The sequence below is a fragment of the Toxotes jaculatrix genome, chromosome 2, assembly GCF_017976425.1.
Source record: "Toxotes jaculatrix isolate fToxJac2 chromosome 2, fToxJac2.pri, whole genome shotgun sequence".
In the NCBI taxonomy this organism is placed as follows: Eukaryota; Metazoa; Chordata; class Actinopteri; family Toxotidae; genus Toxotes; species Toxotes jaculatrix.
In genome coordinates, this window is record NC_054395.1 from 9113314 (window position 1) to 9137949 (window position 24636).

Below are 24636 nucleotides of genomic sequence, written 5' to 3' on the forward strand. Positions count from 1 at the left end.
GGAAAGAAAAAAAAAAAGTCTATCAATTAAATACTAAAAGTAAAAGTTGAACTTCATTTTATTCCGCATAGAAATCCTGTGAACCAAAAAAGTTAGGAATGGGAGAAATTAAAAGGTCAATAATAGTTTTAATTGATGCATGTTACATTCAATACCCATTGTGATCCTCCCACACATAATTGCATACATACATAACTTTTCTCGCCATCTCAGATGAATGCAACAGACAACTTGTAAATGCCTTACACTATCATATATTTACATATTATCCTCCGCTTCTGTACATGGCAAATCCTTAAATATGATCAAACATCAGAGGATTAACATAGGATACAATGTATGACTGATTGTATGTAGTTTCTTTGAAGCATATTTAATGTACTTTTTCCTTCCAAAAAAAGGCATGTGCATAAAGCACTGTCGTAAAAAGTGAGTCACACAGTTAGACATGATAGGTTAAAAACTCGCCAGCGCCTCTTCTTCATTCATATTTCACAAGATAAAACTCTTCCTTCAGCAGGGTTTTCTTTCAAAATGCACAAAAGTACAAAAGACATGTAAGGTAACCACAGGGAATAGAAAATAAACATAAAATGTGCTCAGTGCATTAAGACTTTCCAATATAACAAAGAAACTAGAGGTGTTTGCCCTGTTCCATCTCTGTGATAAATAAATTCACATTGTTACAGGCAGACAGTGAGAGGGCTTGAATAAAAACCAAAGTACAGTGAGTAAACAAAAGTGAAACAAATTGTGAAGCCAAAAAAGAGAAAAAAAAAAAGTTACTAAAACATTGGTGAAGGCTCTGTAATCCGAACGGAACATAAGTGACAAATTAAATATTCTCTTTTTGGGTTTAGAATTTAAAAAAAAAAAACAGCTTTGATCAGCCAAAATGTAGGTTATATAATGCTGTTAGCTACATTTAGTATTTTGGCCTTTGAATCCATCACCATAGATTTGTTTGGACGAGCAAGACACTTCCGCTGTGCTATGGGTCTGTTTGGTATTGGCAGAGACTTTGAAAGTAAAATGTCTCTGTGGTCATTTCGTATTAGCCTCGCCATCCTCAAGTGCAAACTGCAGGAGCTCTGTAACTGCTCTGGTTATCAGTAAACTCAGTGTTAGCAAGCATGAAGAGTAAACCAATTCTAGGGCTATGTCCTGACCGAGAGAACTGACATTTTCAAAAGGGAATTACCTTGAGAGTCCCATTTCATTAAAGTGGCATAATTCATCTCTAAATGTCACCTGTGGGGGATTTCAGGGGTCACTATGACTCCTTGTAGTGTCACTGATTTGACTGGTTGAATAAGAATACATGTGGCTGCGTACACACACACACACACACACACACACACACACACACACACAAACAGTGCCGTGGCTGTTGTGAGATGAGATGACTTTCAGACTGGCACAGAGACAGTGCAGGCGCCAAAAATGACATCCACATACAGTAATACAACATAAGAGTCCTATAAATCATATGGAAAATAATAACAAAAATAAACTATAAACGGCAGCATTTGTGTGCTCAGTCAGCCGCTGCGATGGCCAAATGTGTGTTCTCACTAGGAAGACTTTAGCAGATGTCTGGATGTAGATGACAGTTTGTTGTAAAACCAGATCACGCGTTAATGCGGTCCACCATTTCTTTGTTCTGCTGAAGCGACCTGCCTTTGAAGAAGCAGCGATGTATATTACAAAACATTTTATGACGCGTACATGTTTATCTCCTTGGCAAAAATCCAACCATAAATCTGTTTGATTAAAACAAAAACAGATTTGGATTTTGGACACAACTCTGTATTACCAAACCATCATGAAATTCACTCATATCACAGGGTTTAAAGAACAAACTTTTTACAAGTTCAGAAAGGCCAACAGTGTAACTATTGTATTGCAGTTAAAGACAAGCAGAAACTCTTTTGCCACAAAGCATGAACCTAAATGAGCAGACACAGTCACTGTTGAACTTCAGCCATTCAAAATGTTCAATGAGTGGCCGCGACACAGAAATGTAGCTTTTCCACCTTGGCATGGTGTTTGACACTTTGCTCTCAGAGTCAAAGGCAGACAGTGTTGATATATGTATTCATATAAATAACAAAATAGTACAGTATAAATATAAAGATTCTGTGTGTATGTGTGTGTGTATGCACGCACAATTGTAAATGGTGTATGAGTGTGGGTAAACAGTGTGTGTGTGTCTGTCTTGTGTGCGCTTGTGAGCCAGTGTTAGGACAGGACAGGGGTATTAGAGGTGAGGCTTTCCCTCCCCCACCTCATGGAAGAGCGAGGTGTAAAACTCAGGCTCCAGTTGCTTGTTGCGGTAACGTTGGACAATCTCAGTTATTTTCTGCTTCCGCCTCACGTGAGGCGGGTTGTACAAGTCACTTTCCAGACGCTTCCGTCGGCACACGTTGATGACTGTTTGACGTACGAGAAAGCCTGAGGGGAGGATACAAACACATCGGCTCATCAGTGGTCAAATATTGTGATTCTGTGTAAAAACATCTGACTTACTGCCTTAACTGAGGGACAGAACTCTTGTACATTTATGTTTTGCAAAACTAAGGCAACAGTCTAAACATAGTTTCCAACTATGCCATCTACTGGCCAAGAGTGGCACTACATGCACTGAAAAGCAGAGTGAGGTTTGTTATGTTTTTTGAGGTAAAGTCATGTATAAGCACAGGAGGGATACATGCTTCAAATGATTTCTTTTTGCACTGGCTTTCGCTCTCCATTTAACTGCTCATAGCAAATGACACCCACCCCTTCTTCATATTACAAACCACACAAACCAAACGTACGAGCGGTTGGGAGGGAGGGATAAGCTAAATCACAGCAAGCCAAATGGGCTATTACCTAAGGCTCTGCGGCTGACCACCATGCCATCCACCAGGGGAATCACCATGCCAAACTTGCCCACAGCTCCATGCAGCCGGATCCTGAAGAGTCCCGTCTTCAGAGGGTGGATGAAGATCAGAGGAACGTCCTTCTCTAGTAACCCTGACCTGCAGCAGGAACAACAGTTAGAACAACAAAAAGAAAAGAAGATACTGTAAGTAACTAGAATGAAAAAGAGACGCAACTTTAGTTTTGAACTGTTTTAAACTGTGAAACAGAAACACACAGAGAAGGATCACACAAATAATATGCATCCTAGGACAGTATGATGTAGCATTTAATATACAGGAGCCTTTGTTGTCCTTAGTGTACACATGGCTAAATAACTACAATAAGCCATTCTAGAAATTTTACCATCATGAGGCAAAACCACACATTAGGTCCATTAAACCTGTACAGCTGCACTGCTCGCTCCTCTGTTTTTGAGTTTGTTTAGTGTTTACCAAGAAAATGGAAATGATGTTGCTACGTGCACAATGCTAATTTCTGAAACAAATGTGGTCACCATTTATAAACGGTGACCACATTTATACCTAGCATTAACATATATTTTGACAGAGCAGGCTGCCATCATGTAACACTTGACTGAACATAAGTGTAAATGCTAATAGGTTTTCACTCCACATGAAGCAATTATGTGAGCAGAGAAAGAGTGCCTATGCCTGACTGGTCGTCTCCTCTGCTGCTGGTTTCAGAATCTTAATGGTCTAAAATAGCTTCTATGTTCGCTGTGAAAACAAGAAAAAAGTCAATTTAGCAATCTTCAAATATGCCACCCACCCATAATCTTTCAAGGGACCTGGGCAAGCAGAAAATTAGAATTTCATGTCACTAATGAAATAAATGGTTGTTATGCTGTATTAGATCACACGCCTTCAGACAACGTCCTCTCACAAGTGGCACTGTACATTTTGGTGAAATACAACCCATTTAAATGTGTTTGAGGCTTGTGGTTCATGGCCACAGTTGACGTCAATCTACAATCGTTACAGTGAAGCTGCTGAGTAGTATATTATATTTTCACCTTAAAAGCAACACACATGAATCACACTTTAAGCCACTTCACGTTCCTGTCACCACAGCTCTGTAACAGTTCCTTTTTTTTTCTGACTGCTTTTGCACACAGTATTTTGTACTTCCTCTTTTGAACTGTATGTGTTTATGTGCTCCTTTTTAATGCTGCATGTCAGAGCACAAACTGTTTTGCAGAACTATTATTTTTCTTCATTTCTGTACCCGAGCGACACTAATTCATGAAGCATATGCGTTCGGTATGGGCAGCCAAGTGTAAACTTCTGAATACCTGCAGGAAGTGCTGTTGCTCATGCTAGCTTCCAAGCCCGTGCTGGTTTCCGCCAAGAGATCTGACAACGGGAAGTTCTCTGAAAACAGAGAAACAGTAACATTCATGCACCTCAATCCACTGGCCACATACTTAAGAAACAGCTTTTTACAGTGACATCTTTTTAAGGCTACAGAGGCTGAGAAGACAACACATAGACCACTAGAAGTCTCAAACTACGGAACATAGAGGCAGTATGAACAGTATGTTCCTACCGATATCATCAAAGCGCTCCACCCAGACCACAAACACTTTTGTCTCAGGACCCAGTGGTGGGAAAGACTTTCCAGTCGATGATCTCTTTGTCTTCACCAAAGGACTCAGCTAAAGAAACAGGACAACACGCAGCACATTTAAGTAAACGCTACTTTAAAAATAAATTCTAATCAGCAGTCAGCGTAAGCCAAACTTTACCTTCTTGGCAGACTCCAGGTTTTCAGAATGGTTGGGGAACAGCTCCAGTGTGAGATTGGGTTGTTTGAGTAAACCAGGCACGATGTCTGTGTTGCTGTCTGCCTCCACTGTGGAGTCACTGTGCACTGATGACTCCTCTGGGAAACAACAAAAGGCAAATGGCAACTCAGTCAGTCCTGATTCTCTCACTGGGTTTTCATCCTACACAATATCTATCACATTCAAAGCAGAGAATACTGACCAGAATTTTCTGTTAAAGATGGAACAACGAAGGCAATCTCTGTCAGAGCATCAGCATAGTACAAAACCTTTTTCTCCCCATTGAACACAGAACCTCCTGAGTCCTCTGGAGTAGCTGCTTCCTCTACAGAGAGAAAAAAAATCTTGAGTTCAACATATAAATAAACAGTTGCCATGATGTGAATTCGTCCAGAGTCTTCTCCAGATCTAGTGCAGGAGTTAGTTTTGAGGCTGACCTGTTTGTTGTATATCATTGCTGTCGGAGCAGGAGTTGAGTGACCAGCTGGTATCTAGGTGCCCCGTCCACCCTGGGTGGCGTCCCACGTCCACAGGCCAGCCCAAGGACAGCAGGAACTCCAAGAAGTGGGGCTGGACACTGGATGATGACTCCACATTCCTCAGGATCTGATTACCAAGAACAAGCACAGATCCATCCTTTTTCTGTACTACTACTCTGTAAGTACTATCTGTATATTTTCAAGTTAAATTAAAGCCATTTTTCATTCTAGTTAGAATTTAATCACAAGCCACAACCAATCAGCCTGCGCTCCCTTACCTCATGGCTGCTTTTCTGTCCAGCTCTCACGTAGAAAATAAAGACAGTGTCAAAAGGTCGGCAGGGAAGCAGGTCCAGGTAGCTGATGTCATCAAAAAACCCTGGCAAGGATGACTCCAGGCCAATCAGATGAGGAGGTAGACGGCTGTTGTTGGGCTCCTATCGGAAATAAATTAAAAACATAAAAGCATTAACAGACTGTATTAACAAGAACCGTATAATAAATGTACGTAAGAATAAGACTTCACATAGTAGTTCACACATTGAAGTATCAGTATAATTTATAGCTAGTATCGATTCCACAGAGTTAAATAGAATCACAATGCAAAACCACCAATTAAAGTTAAGTATAAGTAGATGGAAGGCTTGTATATAATATCTGATATTGACAGAAGACATTCAGTCCAAAAGATTTTCTCATTTATCGTGAAAAAAAAAAAATCAGACAAATAAAATGTTTACCAACCTTGAGCGCCTCCAGAGACAGGAAGCCAAAGTGGGAGAGGAAGAGGCGTGCTGTCTGGAACTCCTGTGAGGGTGGAGGGGGTTTGCAGTCTGTCTGTGGATCAGGGAACGGCTTGGACTTCCAGATTTCCTCACTGTGCCGCTCCAAGGTGTTCTCATACTCTATCTGTTTTGTCATCAGAATGCGAAGCTTGTCATGCTGAACTTCCAGCTGAAAAGAAGAAGGGAATGGGACGTTTTTTTAAAAGAACAGTTCAAAAGATTGTGGCGGATGAATGGCACTTGACTGCGTAAATTCAGAATTAACCAAAAGAGGACAAGTCCCACAGTCCAAATATAGACGTGTCACCTCCCAAAGCTGATGTGAAAAGAGTCACCAATGTGAGTCTGTGCTTTAAAACATTATCAAACATTTAAAACAGAGAAGAAGTCACCATTTTATTAGCCAGACCTGTACAATCAAATCCAATCCAGTACAACAGCCCTTTAAATAAATCCAGTCCAAGCTTTTAATGCTCATTTCTTACTGCATGGGTCGTGGAAAGAATAGAGAAATCACACAAATCAATCATCACATATTTGTCACCAAACCAGATGATTTGACCCGTTTTTTCCAAGAGACACCCAAGTGAAATTTCATCTCTCAAACAACTCACGTGTGGGTAATTACACATCAGTGTATGTGTAGCTCTTGAATCATCCTGCCAGCCCAAACAACATACCTGAGTTTGTATAATAACAAATGATATGATTGATTAATTTACTTCATGGCTCTATTTTAGCCATGACAACAAACAACCGTGGTTCAGTTTTTAGTATTCTACCCATAGCAGAATAAATTCATTTGAATGTAATTGGTCATGATGTGGATATGAGATCAATAACAGGATTCAGTGGGACGATCTTCACTCACCTCCTTACTGACAATGTCATCCAGGTCAGGAATACTAACATCAGCTTTGACAAGAGGAATCTTATCCACCTCTTCAGGGAAGGGTCTCTGCTTGACATTGTACTTGATGCCCACATCATTGTTGGGAACTGGACGGCCCTCGGGGACAAACACCTGCTGTGGGAAGAGAGAAGTACACATGAATGGAGATGTGTTATCAGTGAAACAGATGTGGAGTTGCAAGTTTTACAAACCCTCAACTCTAGCACTGAAATATTTCTAGGATGATATTGGTTTAGCATTGTTGCCTTTCATTATCAAGCAATCTACAGTGTGATCTCACCCTCTGATTGGCCCGAGCGCCTCTGGGTTGGTGGAAGAGCTGCATGGTCCAGGCATGTCTGCCAGCTGTGCCTCGGATCAACACTGTCACTGATGGACTGGGATCTGTGAGGACAGAGACCGTTCTACTGGTTATTTATTTTAATTTACCGGTACATGTTACATGGTGGGTTATACATCTTCTTCTTGTACATTAAGCATGAACAGAGTAACACCTTAATTCTCCCAACATCACCACAAACCAGTATTACATCAAAAGATGGATAAGCTACTGACTCTGCTCATTGCCGAGAGGCTGCTCCAGCATGGCGAGGATGACCGAGTTGTCCAGGACAAAATAGCGGAAGTTGCTGGCTCCTGTGGCACTGAGTCTGGCGTAGCGAATCAGGGTGTCTTCATTCAGGAGGCTGCAGGTGGAGGCGGGCCCGCTGGGAGAAGGGAAGGCCCCCAACACCTGCATGATGCTGGGGAACACCACAGGAATGCAAGGACATAAAAATGTTGTAAGTGGGTCAATGGGTACACGTTTCACTTCCTAACAGTCATGTGGAGGTTCAGCACAAAAACTGAAGAAATGAGGTCACTGAAGAAGCAGAAAAATAGACTAATAAATAATTTAGTAGAACTAAAATTTAAAGTCAAAGCACGTTCTTTTACAAACAGTGATATTTAATTTTATTTTCAATATTATTTTATTGTTGAAAGGGGAAAAACACTTACTAAATATTCAGACAGTATTCTGTTTTCCTTTATTTTCTGTTCTCTGCCGTTTGGATATATACTGTATACCAAACATGTAGCTGCTACAGCTGAGCAGTCAACTGAACTAATGTCTGTTTGCAGGCTACCTAGCATGCAATGCAATATTATCACTACAAATGTCCTTTTACATGGTGGACATTTACTAAATACAGGACAAAACAAATGCTTGTGCTTGTAGATAAGCAGGAGACTTCATGGCCAGAAAGCCAGTGTTTTACAGCAGTTCAGAGTTGAGAGCTCTTTGAAGTCACTATCATACTCTGCTGTCCGGATGTCACTGTCACCACTGAACAGGTGATGGACTGGTGATAGCGACCATTTTATAAAAATGCCCCCCCCCCACCCCACCCCCCCTTGTGTGCTGTTTTTGTGTCTGAAAAGATGACCCTGTACATGTAATTTACATACGAAGTCTGCAAAGAGAATTTTAATATCAGCTATATTCAGTTAAAACAACAAAATAAAATATGAGTAACTATATCAACTCATTGTAACTCTGATTCTTTCTGTACAGACTTTTGAGGAGTCTCACCAGGACAAAGTTGCCTCAGCAGCATCCTTCACCCTCATTGAAGCTGGGTTGTGCTCTTTCTCTCCTTTATGTCGAACTTCCTGCTCCTGCCGAGACTTGCTACCAGATATTCCCAGCTCCACAATCTCCAACACCTCTACCAAACAATCCTGATACACAAAAAAAAGAGCCGAGTTTATTTTAACTAATCACTAACAGTCTCTAACCAAACAACAGATATGGGAGAAATTTTAAATCTAGTCTTAAAACTGACCTTCTCATCCAGCATGTCAGGGTGTTCTGTGAGCCATACACACAGAAACTGGAAGGCAGCTACAATCATAGAGTGGAGGTCTCGGGACTGAAGAGGAGCTGGACGGCTACACTGGTACACAATGTACCCACATATAGAGCTGACAGCACGTTTACGGTCTGCAGAGTCTACTCCCACCTTTACCTGGTCCAGACATACACCCAAAGTACATGAAAATGTAATGTGTTAGATACATTATAAAAATTCCTCATTTTGTGCCATTGGAAACATGTATTCAGGCTTTGGTGCATGAGAGATACACTTTTATTAAATTGTGACACATTTGATTAGTTGTGGTTTTAATTCAAAATTATTTTTAAAAATTGTTGTTGTTAGAACAGCAGTACTACTTATGTAAATTATCTCATGCAACCTCAATGTTGCCTTCACTCTTCATTTGTGTAGCTAAAGTGCCAGATATTCACAAATTAAAGCCAATTATCGCCTATTTTACTATACTATGACCTTATTTGGAGAGTGATACATCTCATAGCAGCATGGAAATTGCAGTCTCTTGTCATCTCATTTTGGTACCTTGTGGTACTTTGAGGGAACCTCCCTTGTAATGAACTTGGAATTTTCTGACTCAGAACATGACGTGAATCACACAAACTTCCTGCTAGTTTTGTTCTTTGTGGCAGTGGTTCTCTACCTTTTTCAGTCTAAACCCAACGTGAGCCCCTTGGGGGCTGGGTTCCTCAGGTTAAGAACCACTGCTTTCTGATTCGAGTGTCTCATTTGGGAGGGAACTAGTTAACTCAAACCAGGGATTCAGATCATGTTAATGTGCCTGATAACAGGTTAATTTCAGGTCATCGTTTTCTGTGAGCCTTGGCCTTGAAGGAGAAAAACTGTCAAACTGTTGTGGTTTCATAAAGTTACAGTGTTGAGTGAAGTGGCAATAGAAGAGATACTGCTGGTTGACACTTGGGTGGGTGACATGAATATGGCCTGGTAGTAACGACTGAAGACTGTTACGGCTAGCCTCTGTGGAGCTAGCTTTACCTTGGCGAGCCCAGCCAGCAGCTCCAGGGCAGCCAGGGAAATGCTCATGTCTTGCCTCCACTGAGAGTTGAGCCTCTGAGTGACCAGGTGGATGCTGCGCACCAGCAGGCCTGCCGCCGTATCTGTAAGAGCTAGAACATATAACACCCCGAAATACCAAACACCGCAAAGAACAGAGCACAGCAGAGTTCAGGCAACAAAGCTTGAGAACACAAGACAACAGGAAAAAAATATCCTGGATGCCCAAATAGTAGACAAGTTTAAATATTGAAAACATGCTTTAGTAAAGTGTTTGAAATCAGAGCAGCACACCAAGTTGAGTACAATTAGGCCAGACTGAAGAATAGATAATAAACAAATTGCTGAGGAATGGGACTGAGCGATGTCAACATTTTAAAATCATAATTTTGACTCAGCTTTAAAAAATAAACTAACAAGTCATTCTGATATAATAATAAACTACTATGAATTTGTAACATTAAAAGGTAGGCAACTTTATACAGACTGATACTGATACAGATACATCAGACCAGTCACCATTAATTAATGAGGACCACACACTTTCTCAGTTTAACCTACGATTTTAATAGATTACTAGAAAAAGAAGAAAAGTTTAACCAGTGGAAGTAACAGAGACTTCGGTTAAGGTTGTGACAGCAGTGACTCTCTTTCTCTTCTGCATGGTTCCATTTTATTTCTTCCCCTATTTTCTTCTGTCCCATAACTTTTCTTGTTGTTAATTCTGTTTTTCTCATGTATTTCTCATGCAACGATTATCTCTTCATGTCAGAGTTTCTACCTAAAGAATCCAGGAGGACTAAACACACTAGGTAATGCTTTAACATTTTTAAGTGATTATGGCAATGTTTCAGCATTGAGCCTCTCCAAGATGCAGACCTGGCTCCAACTTCTCTAACCAGGCCTCTGATTTTGTGAATTTATAAAGAACAAAAAAATCCCAAATCATGATGAATGGGTTGCAGTTTATAAAACAATGATCTCCAGATTCCTGCCTGCTCTCTTGTTTTGCTTTTCCTGTCCAGTACTGAGCCACGCCACACAATGTAACCACCCCGTCCCACAGGAACACCCCCTCCCCCAATATCCTGATGGCCAACGTTGCCTATAAGCAGCACAATGCTCAGTGAAAACAGACATTAAATTTAAATGAGAGCTGCTGTAATCAATTTATAAAAAAAAAAAAAAAAAAAAAAAAAACTCACAGGAGTGTCAAACACATTATTGGAGTCAAACATCGCTCAGCCCTCCCACAAAAAAGACAAAATCTTTGAATCTTTTCTTTTGATTAGACAACACTGTTGCAATCAATCCGTTAGAGAAAAAATGCAATCAGCCCTGGCATTCAATCTGTCTCGGTGCCTAAATGTCATTTAATAGCACAGCATCACAGCATCACAGCAACAAATAACTTTGTATCACCTACAAATACATTTTACCCAGCGCTTCTTAACTCTGCATACCACTTTAACCACGTTAGCTATAAAGAACGAACGTGTTAATTCAACTGATCACATGAAACAATGCTGCAGCGCGTTTGTTACACAGGATCTCGCCAAAATTTGGGGCTGTTGTGTTAATTCACCAAGCATGAACATATTAGTGTATGGAGTAATATCTGTGCATCTTACCGTAGTCTCGTAGTAGGGCCTGGGCAGGACGCTCAGAGTCTGGGCTGGTAGCCTCTGTGCTGCCTCCACTGGTGAAACTAATGCCACTGTTGGTACGGCTGTGACTCTGACTCCTTACTGTCACATGGCTCCCATCTACACTCCCCTGCCACCACAAAAACACAGCAAACTTGATGTCCAGTCTGGCACAACGCTGCTAGCATCATAAAATATGAATTACTTAGAAGTAGGAAATAGCAGTGATCTGAGCCTTACCGTCTCAGTCTGTGCACCTATGGACTCCAACAGTGCTGAGTCTTGAACAATATTAAGCATTGCACCTGACAGAGGGGAAAAGATTAAATGTAAAAGATAAACATACAGATTTTCACACAGAATTCAAAAATGATTTATTCCAGCATAAATACAGCACAAGTAATACAGAAAGGCAAAATAAATGGATAAAGATGCTATGAAAAGCACAGCAGATACCCAGGATGAGCTGTGTGTTAGTGGGGTCAGTCTCAGTCTGCAGTGCTCCTATCAGGACATTGACAAGACGTAGCCTCAGGGACAGGAAAGACACAGGCTGGTCATGAGGCCACCCATCCTCCTCATTGAACTTTCCCTCCAGCAGAACCTGAAGCACACAAAGTCAATACAGTTAACAACCTGGTTTATCTGAAAACAATGCAAACATAAAAACTAGCAACAAGACTAGCAAACATCAAAAGGCCTTATGGAGTTGTAAATATGAAAACAGAATCATCTCCACCCTCGTGCCTATAACAAAAGATGATTCAAAACCTGCTAAATCCTGCACTAAAATGGCAGGTAACACACCTATGAAATGACAGAAGTAAGCAAGATTGTATTAGCTCAAAGAGAAGTAAGACAGATACCAAAGCTGTTACCTCTGATTTGATGTTGCCAAAGTGATGTGGCAAAGGCAGCATGGCCAACAGGATGTTGATGGAGGCTCTCCTCAGGTCGGTAGGATTTACATACATCTTAAATTTGGACAGCTCCCTAGAAAAGTACAACAAATCGCACAGAGACAAACCTAAGACAATGTCCTCAAAATGGTCATATGGTTTTCTGGTTAGATCAGCAGCTGCACATTCATGAACATGTTATCTAATGAGAAAAAGGCACCAATCTAACTGATCCAAAATTTGTCTAACCTGTCTGGTACAATAGTCTCCAGGGCAGCTATAAAGTAGGGCACCACCACATTGATGCCCTTCAGGTCAGTACAGAAGAGAGAGGAAGAGTTGAGGATGATAGAAGCCAGAACCGGTCTACAGATGAAATCGGAGATCTGGAGACCCTGAATCAGGACCATGTAGAACCTGCAGAAAGAGACAGAAGAAGACCAATATATTAGCCATTCCACTTATAATTTTGTACAGCTTAAAATCTCAATAGCCAACATCAAATATGCATGTCCACATTTAGTTTCATGTCAACAAAATAAAATGATTAACAAAAAAGTTGACTATGTCACCTGGACAGATAAACAGGCAGAATCTCTTCTCCAGTTTTCTTGCTACAGAAGATGCGGCAGAGAGTCCCACAGGCCTCAGCTCGTCCTGCCTCATAACTCTCTGGGAACTCGTTGGCATCAAACATGGGGTTAGACACCATGGAGTCGGTGGACATTTGAGAACCCTTCCTTCTCAGCTCCAGGCCTACTTGAGTGGCTATCGCTGTAGAGAGTGAGAAGAGACAGAGAATGAAAGGACGCTGAATTGTAATGTGGTCATTAATGTTCATGCATGTATGAGAAACAGGCAAACATAGACATGTCTCTGCTATATGCGTAGTACAACAAAAAGTAAACAGTAAAGATTGGAAAAACAAAAGCACCACAAAGCAGACATTTAATCACTATCACCAAAAGATAAAACAAAGACTTTAAACACTGCAAACACACACTCACAGCATTTAAAAGCATTCAATAAAGGGAACTCTGACACAAAGAGTTTGCCATAGACGTTCTACCTATCACTGGCACAAAGCATGACCAAGTGTGGTGTGCTACTAATCCGACGTGTCAGTCATTCTCTGCTGCAAGACCACTAAGCAAAATCCCTGTGTCAGCTCCCTCGCTGCTGCAATTATATGACTGTCACTCAAGATACAGAACATTCACTTCATGCATTGAGGCACCAAACCAATAAAATCAAAACTCAAGTGAACTGACAATACAAAAGGAAAATACAAGAAACAAAACATTAATGCTGAACTTGGGGGAGGGGGGGGTCTGAAACTGAATAAGAAGGATTAGTGTGACCCAAACAAAAGAAAATGAGAACTTAAAACGGGGTGGCGTCACAAACTGGCGACGATATGATCGAGACAAGTGGTCAGTTGGTGAAACCCATTCCATCACCTTTGGAGAAACGCTGAGAGAACGCTGGTGAACTTTTATATATGACAAGGAGTGGGAACGGAAAACAATGGTGATAATGGCGATGACCATGAGGAACTCAACTAAAAAGCAGGAAGATTTGTCAAGAAACGCAAATCAAGTGAGGAAAAAAAGCTGCCGTTCCTACTTACAAGATTTATAAGAAAGGAGAATTTGGATAAAAGAGGCTGCAAGATAACAGAAATAGTGGAGAGACACAAAATCAAAGCAGATCCAATATTTTGGGATCGATTCATATCACGCATGAATTGTTGTTTTTGTTCTCCTCAATACATGACTTTTGACCCAATACAACTCTTTAACATTAATCAGACATGGCAGACACGTGCAGGACACTACACCAAAAAGAGAAAAATAAATGGAGAGCCAATGATATGCCAAATTTATTTTCAAATACTAAGTACGTATGTGCTGTCATTGACTCCTCTAGCGATGATTTCATCAATAAAATGAGTCTACATGAAGTCCTCAGCATATGGTTATAGTCTATATGCAGTTTTAGCCATGTTTAAATAGTTGGTAGATGTAAATGAATTAGAATCAGATGGAAATCTCATACCAGGCCACTTCTAACCAAGCCCTCCACACACAGAAAAGCACAAAGAAGTTTCAGAGAAAATGGTGAAAAAAGGAAAGGATATCCCAACGACACACAATAAAAAATAACACAGACACCAAAAACACGAATAAATCCACCAAAACACATACTAATGAACAGCAACAAAACACCCACCTGACCATGCATTAATGGAAACGCTATAGCCATCGTCTCACTTCTTACCGGTCATGCTAGGGTCTCGGCTGAGGCCGCTGTGGAGCTTACAGTGCACCAGAGCAGCGTCGAAAAGCCACTGCCCAAACAGGTTAAGGATGCTGTTGACCTTTGGCCGTGCCGGGGCTGGCAGGGGCCGAGACTCCCAGCTGCTCTGATTTGGGCTGGAAAGCAGGGTCGGAGAGGACGAAGTTTGCTGCTGATGCTGTTGCTGCTGGGATGCTTTGGTTGGTTGACTACCACTGCCCTGCAGGGTGGGGAGGGGGTAGAGGAAGATATCTGACTGGGGTGTCGACAAAATAATCAGTGTAACTAACAGATTACACAAAAAAAGATGAGTTAAAAAGATACTTCTTTAGATCTATTCACATAAATACGACAAGAAAAAAATGGCAGGGCATGACACACACAAACGCAGCCTTGTTCTGTCTATAGATCCACTGAAAATAAAATTCAATAAAACCTTTTTCTAACTCTGCACTTGCTATTTGTTATGGTTTAATGGACTTACAGTTGAACTCTTGCTTGTGGTTTTGGTGACCACTGCATGCCGCTGCTTGCGGCTATGGGGGGGAGTGGTGTTGGCGATGGAGGGGGGCGGAGACATGCTCATTCTGTTGACTGGGGTGGGCGGGGCACTGTCAGCTCTGGGACGTGATATACCTGTCGACATAAAGGTAAAATGAGCCGGGGACTAAAATCTGTATTTCTCCCTCTTAGTGGGGATGGGGGTGGGAGTGAGAGAGCGGGATTGATTAGTTTTATTAAATTTTCCAGCTACCACGACTTCCTTTGGGTAAATATAATCATTCTCGAATTTCTAATGTTATGAAAGACAGGAGAAAATGAAGTGGCTTCAGAGTCTCTTGTGAATTGATTATAGACAACACTCATTCGTAGACATGCAAGACAGTGGTTAGATACAAATCACCAGTAATTGATCTCCATCCATCTTGATTGACTTTTTGTGCCCGCAGGAGACCCCTTTGTTGATGATCTTGTAGTTTAGTCTGAATGTCTGGGAAATATCATTTTGCTACAGCAAAACTAATCCCAGTTGTTAATCTCATCACCACCCATAAACAGACCATTATATGCCCATCTCATTATATGATGAGTCAGCTGATGTCTGTACCATGAGAGAGCAGCACTGGGCAAAAAGAGAACACCCTCTCCCGTACATCTCTCTTTTCAACAGAGATACCTACAGTGTAAAGAGAAAAATACACACTGACATGTTTCTATTCAAATGTTTATACAGGTATTACTGACATCCTCCATCTTGATTTTACTCAGGGGCAGTGCCTGTATAACAACTGGAAAGGAGCAAAAAATACTCATATCACATATGGTTCATTATGTGTCAATTCAGGTAAGCTTATTGCAGCACCATCAATGATTTTGCTTACATCTGTATATCATGAATGGATGCCAAAACCAGGCTCCTTCATTTTTACAGCCTCAAAAACACCTTATCTGGGAAGTCATGACTGGGCATTAATATCTTGACAGGTATTGCTCCTAGCCTCACCAAACTTTGGAGGAAAGACTAAACATGTTTTCTGTTTGTCAAAACTATTTAAAGTTTGTACTACACACCTTTTTATTTATCTAGATTTGCAGTAACGTGCAAAATTAAAAAACAAGAGCGATATTTTTGCATATGTGGTGATATGATAATATGATATAAATCATTATTTTTTCTGCAAATACAAAAAATATATATATATTTAAACACTAGAACTGAACAAAAAATATTTCACAGGACTTCTTTTTTGGACCCAAACATTTGTGGTGTATTTGTTTACTTGAAAAGCACATGTAAAATCCTTGTGAGTTCTACCACTGAACGGTCTCCCCCAAATGTCCCCCTTACCCAAGAAGGCGTCCACTAGACAGCTGATACCCCTCATAGCCCTGAAGAAGATCTGGGGTAGCTGTTTCAAACACGGATGCAGCACCACTTCATGAGGGATGCCGCTGGAGTTAAGAAACTGTTCCTGAAACTTTGGAGTGGTGCTCACTATCGCAGGGTTGCTCAGGTCCACTGGGTTGCTGGAAACAAATAGAGCAAATTCATGCACCTTTTAAAGTTTCATGAGTGTCTTGCCCACCCATTTGATGCAATCACAGTGACATAATCTCTGCACACAGACAGACGGACGGACAGACATATAAACACCTGCCAAAGTACTCAAAACTGCCTCTGTCATGGTTCCCACTACAGTAGGTGTATCCAAGACTAGAATTTCACATGACAAACAAACACACACACACACACACACACACACACATGCAGTGAAAACAATACTAGGCATGGTGTCACTGCTGGTAATGAAAGAAGGAAGGAAGGAAGGAAAGGATGGATGAAATATGACCATTACACCAATCAGCATGACACGATTTTTTATAGACTGGAAGTAGAGTACAGCGAGAAGGGAAATATTTGATGGGAACGATATAAGTTGCTTTAGTTCCACTATGTACTACAACTTCCTTGTCTCTTAAAACACATGAACAAACCAAGAGCAATGCAATAATATTGAGGAATCATGCACCTGAGCATGTGGAGAAAGCGGTACCACGTCTGTGCCACGCAGTCATTGTCCATCTCTAAAGGAATCAGGTTGGCATCCTCATCAGGAACTTTAAAAGGTGGGAAGGACGGTCCGTGGGTAAAGCGCAAAAGTCTGGAAGGGGGGAACAGACACAAATGCACAATGAAATGTCTCATTCAGTAGAGAATACAGACCCTGAAACCCCTTAACCAAAAAGAGAAGTCTCTTATCATTTTTCCTGTTGAAATTATTACAACAGCCAATACATTTGCCTCTTCAGAGGATACCACTATTTGGTTAAAAATTTGGTTTGCTTATCCCATTTTGGACACAGCCAGCCATCTCAACTCTCCTCAAACAACTAAACTGTGCAAGTATAAACAAAACTCACTAACAGTGACAAACTGCATAAAACCTTTTTCAGCACTAATTCCAAAACTGCATGAAGCTGAACTGATGTCTTTCTAACCTGGAGGTAAGGGCACAGGCCACTCTGCTCCACTGCTCTACAACAGGAGGGTGGTGTCTCCAGTTGGCCAGCATTTCCCTTGCTGTCTTCCAGTATGGAGGCGTGGGAAAACAGCGGGCACATGCGAGCAGCCACACCTCAAACAACACAGCCATTAATTTCTCGGCCAGTTTCTCTGCCACCCCGACTAGAAAAAGGGGAAATGTGAGGTGATGATTGTTGTTAGTAATTATCACTGCTAACTAAGTAAATGCATCAAGAGCGGTTTAAAGAGGACAACAAGTAGCTTACCTCCAACCGTGGGTGGGGCAAGCAATGTGTCGTTGATGCGGAGCAGGAAAAGCAGCAGCACCTCCCAGGTTTCCCTAACCATGGAAACAGACTCTCGAGCCAGTTTCTGGACTGCAGTCAGAACCTGCTGGCAAAGCCTGATATGGTTCGGACCGTGCTGTTCAGGCCTGGAGGTGGAGACAGAACATTTGAAATGAGGGAATAAGGAAGGAGAGAAAATGTGCATGAGACTGTAAGTCTCTTCAAAGTTTAGAGCTGCACACACGGTGCAAAAACAGACACATACAACATGCACCAAAGATACATTTCAATTTAAAAACTGCTAATAGGAGGTAAGGGTTCACTTGTGAACATACCTTGGTACAAAGACGTTGTAAAGATGTTTGAGGATGGTCTGCACGTACATATTGGGCTCCTTGACCACAGGCTGAGGCATCGAGTCCCTGGGCGACACCAGGGCCATCATCCAGTCTGTGTACACATCTACACACAGCTTGACAGTGTCCCCTTCTAGGGGCAGGGTGAGGCCATAACACAGCACCTCCATAGTCCACTTCACCTAGGAGCCAAACCATTCTCATTACTTTATGTTAATGTATTAAGTTATGAGTTATTGATTAATTTGCGGCATTTTGCTGTTGAGGAGTCCTGTATCTCACTGCACTTGACAGAAAAAAATGGCAGCTCTGAAAACATATTTTCAACAGGGTCACACTCTGCAAGTGTTGTCATTCAGTTGATATAACACTTCATCTTTAGAACAGTCTAGAACAGAGTAACTATAAGGAGTTTAGAATACCTAACTTAGTGTCTCATAGTAAGGACGGCCAAAGGTTTATGGTAAGATGATGATGGCAATAACAGTACACTGCCTCTCTCAGCCATATGTTTCTTAGTTTCTTGCTAAATCAAAAACAGACTGAATATTCAAAAGGCAAACAAAGAGTGAAAAATACATTATCATTGTACTCTCAATGTTACATTCATTGATATACATGTATAAAAGACAACAGAGGCTGTCCCAGTCATGTTTTCTTGCCCATGATCATGATAAAAGTTCTCATACATTCAGTTTCTGTTAATACTGAATCCTACTCATTATTTTTCCTATATAATAGAGCTACAAGCATAAAGTCAGTCCTACATTAAAAGCCTGCATAACAGCTCCACCTTGACAGTTTTCTACAATATTTTGTATCATTTTCTACGGTATTTTGTGTAATATTCGTGAAGAGGAGAGTCAGTGTGGATCAGAAGTGGCAAGAAAGCTTACTCAAGCTTCATCCTCAGCATGAAGTGAAGTTCAAAGTAATAGCAGCACTTCAGATGCACACTGCACCTGAGAAATGTTGCTGAAATATTTTTAACCCAACACATTTCCACTTCCTGATGTGTGCTGTCATACCATTATCTGAAACTCCTGGCTTGCTGTGAGCTCTGTGGTTCACTTGCTGACAGTGGTGTGTATTAGCGCATTCCAGCATTTAGCGAAAGCACAGGGGAGACTTTTTTTGACAGCTGGTGTACACAGCATATAAACAAAGGGATCAAAATTCATCTGGCTTTTTATCATCTCTGGATATGTAGCATTTGCTTCAGAGGATTCAGGATATAAAAATAGCCATTTACAGAGTATTTTTCTTGTCATGTTTTCATCCATAAAATAAACATACAAATAACACAGACACCTAAACTATGTTCATTTTCATTTATAGGCAAGGTGAAGTGAAGGCGGAGCTGAACCAACAGCATTAAGTGTCTGTTGTGTTTCAGGGCTATGCCTCCTGCAGAAATAGGAGAAGCTATCTCTGTAGCACTCCATCAGTCAGACCTTGACATGCTAAAGTAGCTATACCAAAGACACTCGTTGGTAAAAGACTTAGGACAGCCCAACTCAGGTTGCATAATGGCACTTAGACTTGCACTGGACCTTGACAGCACTTTGAGACTCTGATCTCATGACATAAAAATTTAACTCTTTGGCCTCAAAGTGAAGCATTACATCTGGTTAAAATAAGGGTCAACACACATCCTATTATCCCTACAATGAAACAATCTATCTAGTCAGTGCTGCTCACATATGGCACTTAAGACAATGCCAGAGACGTAAAGGATCCTCACTTAAGTTGATTACTGGTCATACTGATGTATCAAACACTAATCGTGCAGAGTGAGAAATAATTTGAATTCTCTCACTGTGGTCACACTAAACTGCATGTCCACAAAAATTATATGCATCAAATTTCAAACATTTCTTAGTAGTTTAACCTTATTTAAAGAAATCAGATGTCTAGGGTTTTTACAAACACTAAGCCTGTTATCTCACCTTAAGTTGCATGACTACACACAACGTTATCTTGACATTAATGTATTTTAGCTTGATCTTTTTTTCTCATCAAACGGTTAGCAGTTTATCAAAAAATTATCCTAGTATAGTGACAGCACCCCCTTAAGTGTGTGGCACACACTGAGCTTTGCTAACTGGTGTTGCCTACAATACATCTTATGATTGATCAATGAGGCCAACCTCCTTTAACACATATGAAAATAAGCTTACAAGCTGAAAGACTCTACTGAACCTTGGTGACTGAGCTGGTACCTTAGCAGGCTACTAAAGTATTAAAATGAAAAGTCAAACACTGCACAGTGCACACAACAACATGGACCTCTCTCTTACCTCCTTGTCTGTTTTGAGGATGTTCTCTGTGGCGACAAGGCTAACAGATGTGCCCAGAGGCTTGACCACCGCATTTGCCACCTCGGTACCTACACTGGTAGGATAGGTGTGCAGAACACTGAGGTGGCCCTGGTCGCTCTGCACCACCAACTGCAGCGAGCGCCACTCGGAGTACATGGTGCCAATGTCTAATGCACTCTACTCACACCTCCGGCCTCCACCTGCAAACACACAAATCCAGAAGAGTCAACTTAAAATAGTAAGTTGAGAAAACTATGTATTGGTTATTTAGTCAACATCCAGAGCCCGTACAGTTGTGCTCTCTGCTGTGAGAATACCTCTGTCAAAGCTGTGTTATTACTGTTAATAAAACATACACCTCTTTTTGATAGAAGTTTTGATCTCCACGACTATCAAGATCTGACGTCCATAAAGCAGAAGTTCAACCTTAACTTGTTTAACTAGTTTACACTTATCTTGTGTGTTTCGGTGCGAGGAGAATGCAGGATAAACGCGTTTAACATAAGCAACTCCAAAAGCTTAAAGGATATTACACCAATTGTCATTTGGTGCACCGAATGCATAGCGAAATAAAGAGCATACCTTATCATAAAACCATGTCGGATTCATTGATGCACAGTTTGCCAGTAAACAGGACCGATCGAACAGCCCAGATTTGTAATGTTCCTACTAACGTTACGTCCTTTGCGTCAAGAGAATACAAAAAGTATCAAGGCTAACATCACAAAGTGTGTGCTAAACATTAACTGGCCGCTTTTGTGCCCCGTTAGCTAAAACATAGTCGAGCAATGAAACATACAAACCATTTATATCCTAACTATCGGGTCGGTAACAGGCAGAGGAGTGACAAACCAGGAAACGGTTCTGAAAATGATTAGCTTGCTAAGGTTAGCTAGCACTGACATCAAAACATCTTTCTTGTCTTGCTGGTGACATTAGCTGAAGTTAGCTGCTGGCTGGCTTCTGTGTTACAAGACTGTCTCTCTGCATAAGACAAGAAGCTGTCGTAAAGAAAACCCAGCGGTCCTGCATGCTAACTTATCAGTTATCTAAAACTACGTTGTAGTTGATCCGACGTTGCTAGCTAGCTTAGCTAATGTTCGCTGCGCTAGCCCGTTCGTTGACATTAGCTGTCATTTGTGCTAGCTACATAACTTTGGAAAGGCGCAAACGTTTACTCACTAGCTAAGTAACCGGGCGGGTTTCCATTTACCTGGACCAACTGGAAATGTTGTCATAACAGGGCTCTGAAACTCGCAGTTTGTGCTTTCTATGTATCCTGCTCTAGACCATAACAGCCTCCATCTTCGCAATGTCAAGCCTTGGATAATGCAGCTGGATGGGCTAACGGGAAACGGGATCCGTAGATCGACGCCCCCTACTGTCTGGTACAGCAACTGCAATGCTGCGTTCAGACGCTCCTGGTTTCGTGATGTACACAACCTGTGAAAAAAGGTTCCTGAAGTAAAAATATTTTTAAAAGCAAAATTAATGTGAGGTGGGACAAGATCAGTTATGTAGAATAAGTTAGCAAAAGTTTGACCGTAGGTCCTCTGAATGAAATGTCTCTAAAATGTCTCTCTGAGCCTCCAACCTGACCAGATTTCATTCTGATCTCAGAAAACTACAACGTGTGGTATGCGTTTTGTTTTTTTTTTGTTTTTTTTTTTTGTAATAGTTGTACATACAGCAGCATGGAGCTACAGAGCTGGGAGTAGCTCCCAAGCTGATATAATAATCAGAACTGACTCGAAATCCAACCTCTCACCTTTTCTTTCAGTAATATTTCTGTTCTCTTAATGAACAGGTTTAACAGAATGTCCTCATAACTTCACCTGTAAATCTAAATTCAGTAAATGCTGAATTTATCAAAACTGCAATAGTGAGAAAAAGCTAAAACATCAGCATTCTGAAATGGAGAGCCATAAAATGGACAGTTCGCTTTGGTATTTATCATTCAAGTGTTTTCAATTTTATTATCCAATCCCACTCAGCTCTTGAAAATGAAGAGGAGTTTAGAGTTGAGAGGGATTACTGAATCACAATGATGATTTTTTTTTTTCAAATCCTATGTGATTGTTCGTAACTCATTTTCACCAGTGCTAAGTACTTAACTGCTAACCACATATGTTCTCTGGTGTTTAACAGGACATGAATGCACAAAACCTTTAACACCTGATCTTTAGAGTTATATCGTACTGCCAGTCAGTAATGTGTACTTCAGTGCTCCCACCACTATTGTTACAGCTGTCAGCTCAGCTTCTAATGTATGGTCAAAGTTGTACTGCATGTTATTGTGGTTGAAAGCTTAATTGAAGAACAGAATATGAAAGCCACATAAACAACACTGTCTTGTTTTGCAGTTTCTGACGTACTAATAAAGACTATGTATTTTTGTACTTACTTTGAAAACTGAAGAGAATGCAAAGCTAAAGTGCTGACACTGTTTGAGTTGAGGGCAGTCACTGGCAGCGCAACATCACATATTATGATTACAGATGATGGTTAGGCCTCAGGCACTCTATGGATTTATCTCAAATTTATGCATATCTATTTTTTTACTGTTGTAGAGTGCTATGTGGGTGCTATGACAATATAAGCCATTTGGCTTCCTGTATAAATGTTGCTAGACTGTTTTGGTAGCAATCTCTTTAACGTCTCCTGTTGAATAAGAACAATCCACAAAATGCTGCCGATCAGTGAACAGGACTGCTTAATGGCAATACTGGATTTACAGGACTTCATCAGTGTGATGAAGTGCCTTCATTTGTCAGACATTTAGTTCCCTGGGCAAACAACACACATTCCCATCTGAGTAAATGTTGTTTCTCAAATTGAATTTCCAGAAAATATCCTTGCTCAGGAAAACTTCCACTTGTGAACAGGAGGAGCTGGGTATTGAACAACTAATCCTACCTACAATTAATGGCTGACACTCTCGACCACCTGAGCTACAGTCATCGACAAACATGAGATTTTAATCCATATTGATCATATCTTGATTTTTGGAAGGCTTGCCTATATAAAATGACCTATAAGACAGTTAATATTTGTTCCAGTATTAAGACCAACACGTTAAAATTCTTGAAACTGACACTCTGCATTGAATATCTCTAAGTCAGAATAGACTGGTAAAGTAAGCACCCATGCTTTTAAAAACCAGAACTCTCAGTTAATACCTCAGCTGACAATTGAAGGTGTTTTCTTTAACCTGTAGGGGGCAGCCTTGATACAGAAAAGTTGCCTGTTCTGTCATTCAAAAGCTTATTAAAGAATCAGTGCACAGTATACTCGTGTCAATCAGTTTGTGATCATGTACAAAATTTTAAATGATTTAAGTCTGCTCTCAAAGCCTAACAATATACACATACACTTGCATTTGTGCACCAAGAATGGCCACCACCTTTTCTCTGTAACACTGTGATATGACTGTGCTGTTATCAAGCTGTTAATTTCCCATAGCAAATGAAGTGTATCTAATAAATCAGATCAATTATATATAATAGAGCATAAAAAATAGCATTGACCATAAAAATGGGTTTGGGTGTACCAGATGTCTATTTGTACTCCCTTGCATTTAATGTTAGATTCCTCCTACATTTGGGGATGTGGACAGGAAAGGAGTAAAGGATCCTGGGATTGGTTGGAGGAGTGCCTCTTAAAGTAATAAGTCAACTTCTCTATCATCATTGTGGCACTATCCCTTTTCTCCAACAAAACTAGATAGCAATTTTTATCAAATTGTCATGTTATATTGTTAAAAGAGTTTTTAAAAAAGAAGAAGATGATGAAGAAGCAGAAGAGGAAGAATCACATGATCTGTTTTTGGATCATGCCTAATATGGACTAATCCCCTCTTTGAATTTACAGGGAATTCTCTGATAAATGAAGTCTGGCAAAGGCATTAAACTGAAATAATATCCCAACTTTTGAGGTAGGGTGAAATTAAAAACTATAAATGCTCAGTTGAAATCTATAATTTCAAAATCTTTGTAAGAACACTTTTAGTAATTCTGGTAAGATACATA

General features: G+C 40.6%; 1 protein-coding gene across 13 annotated transcripts in view; it reads right to left on the bottom strand.

Annotated features, from left to right (window-relative positions):
* The window catches only part of LOC121194031 (ral GTPase-activating protein subunit beta-like), a 41167-nt gene extending 19209 nt beyond the window's left edge, over nt 1-21958 (bottom strand). Inside the window, exons 1-32 of one of the 13 annotated variants that reach the window (XR_005895347.1) lie at nt 21822-21958; nt 20588-20808; nt 18267-18469; nt 17911-18077; nt 17620-17806; nt 17151-17282; nt 16469-16647; nt 15728-15796; nt 15104-15255; nt 14602-14839; nt 12894-13095; nt 12571-12738; nt 12301-12415; nt 11879-12026; nt 11663-11727; nt 11408-11552; nt 9759-9889; nt 8715-8897; nt 8462-8610; nt 7444-7631; nt 7169-7272; nt 6847-7002; nt 6590-6655; nt 5935-6144; nt 5469-5627; nt 5149-5317; nt 4914-5036; nt 4673-4809; nt 4474-4582; nt 4220-4298; nt 2875-3023; nt 2150-2454 (exon numbers count right to left, since the gene is read on the bottom strand). Coding sequence is in view for 12 of the 13 variants with exons in the window: in XM_041056536.1 (XP_040912470.1) it covers nt 2261-2454; nt 2875-3023; nt 4220-4298; nt 4474-4582; nt 4673-4809; nt 4914-5036; nt 5149-5317; nt 5469-5627; nt 5935-6144; nt 6590-6655; nt 6847-7002; nt 7169-7272; nt 7444-7631; nt 8462-8610; nt 8715-8897; nt 9759-9889; nt 11408-11552; nt 11663-11727; nt 11879-12026; nt 12301-12415; nt 12571-12738; nt 12894-13095; nt 14602-14839; nt 15104-15255; nt 15728-15796; nt 16469-16647; nt 17151-17282; nt 17620-17806; nt 17911-18077; nt 18267-18469; nt 20588-20764 (4653 nt within the window). In the remaining variant the exon portion in view is untranslated. Of the gene's footprint in view, nt 1-111; nt 2455-2874; nt 3024-4219; nt 4299-4473; nt 4583-4672; nt 4810-4913; nt 5037-5148; nt 5318-5468; nt 5628-5934; nt 6145-6589; nt 6656-6846; nt 7003-7168; nt 7273-7443; nt 7632-8461; nt 8611-8714; nt 8898-9758; nt 9890-11407; nt 11553-11662; nt 11728-11878; nt 12027-12300; nt 12416-12570; nt 12739-12893; nt 13096-14601; nt 14840-15103; nt 15256-15727; nt 15797-16468; nt 16648-17150; nt 17283-17619; nt 17807-17910; nt 18078-18266; nt 18470-20587; nt 20809-21821 lie in introns of those variants that run through there. The other 12 variants (XM_041056561.1, XM_041056551.1, XM_041056536.1 and 9 more) reach the window with 12 other exon arrangements.
* Between the last annotated feature and the right edge of the window lie 2678 nt (nt 21959-24636).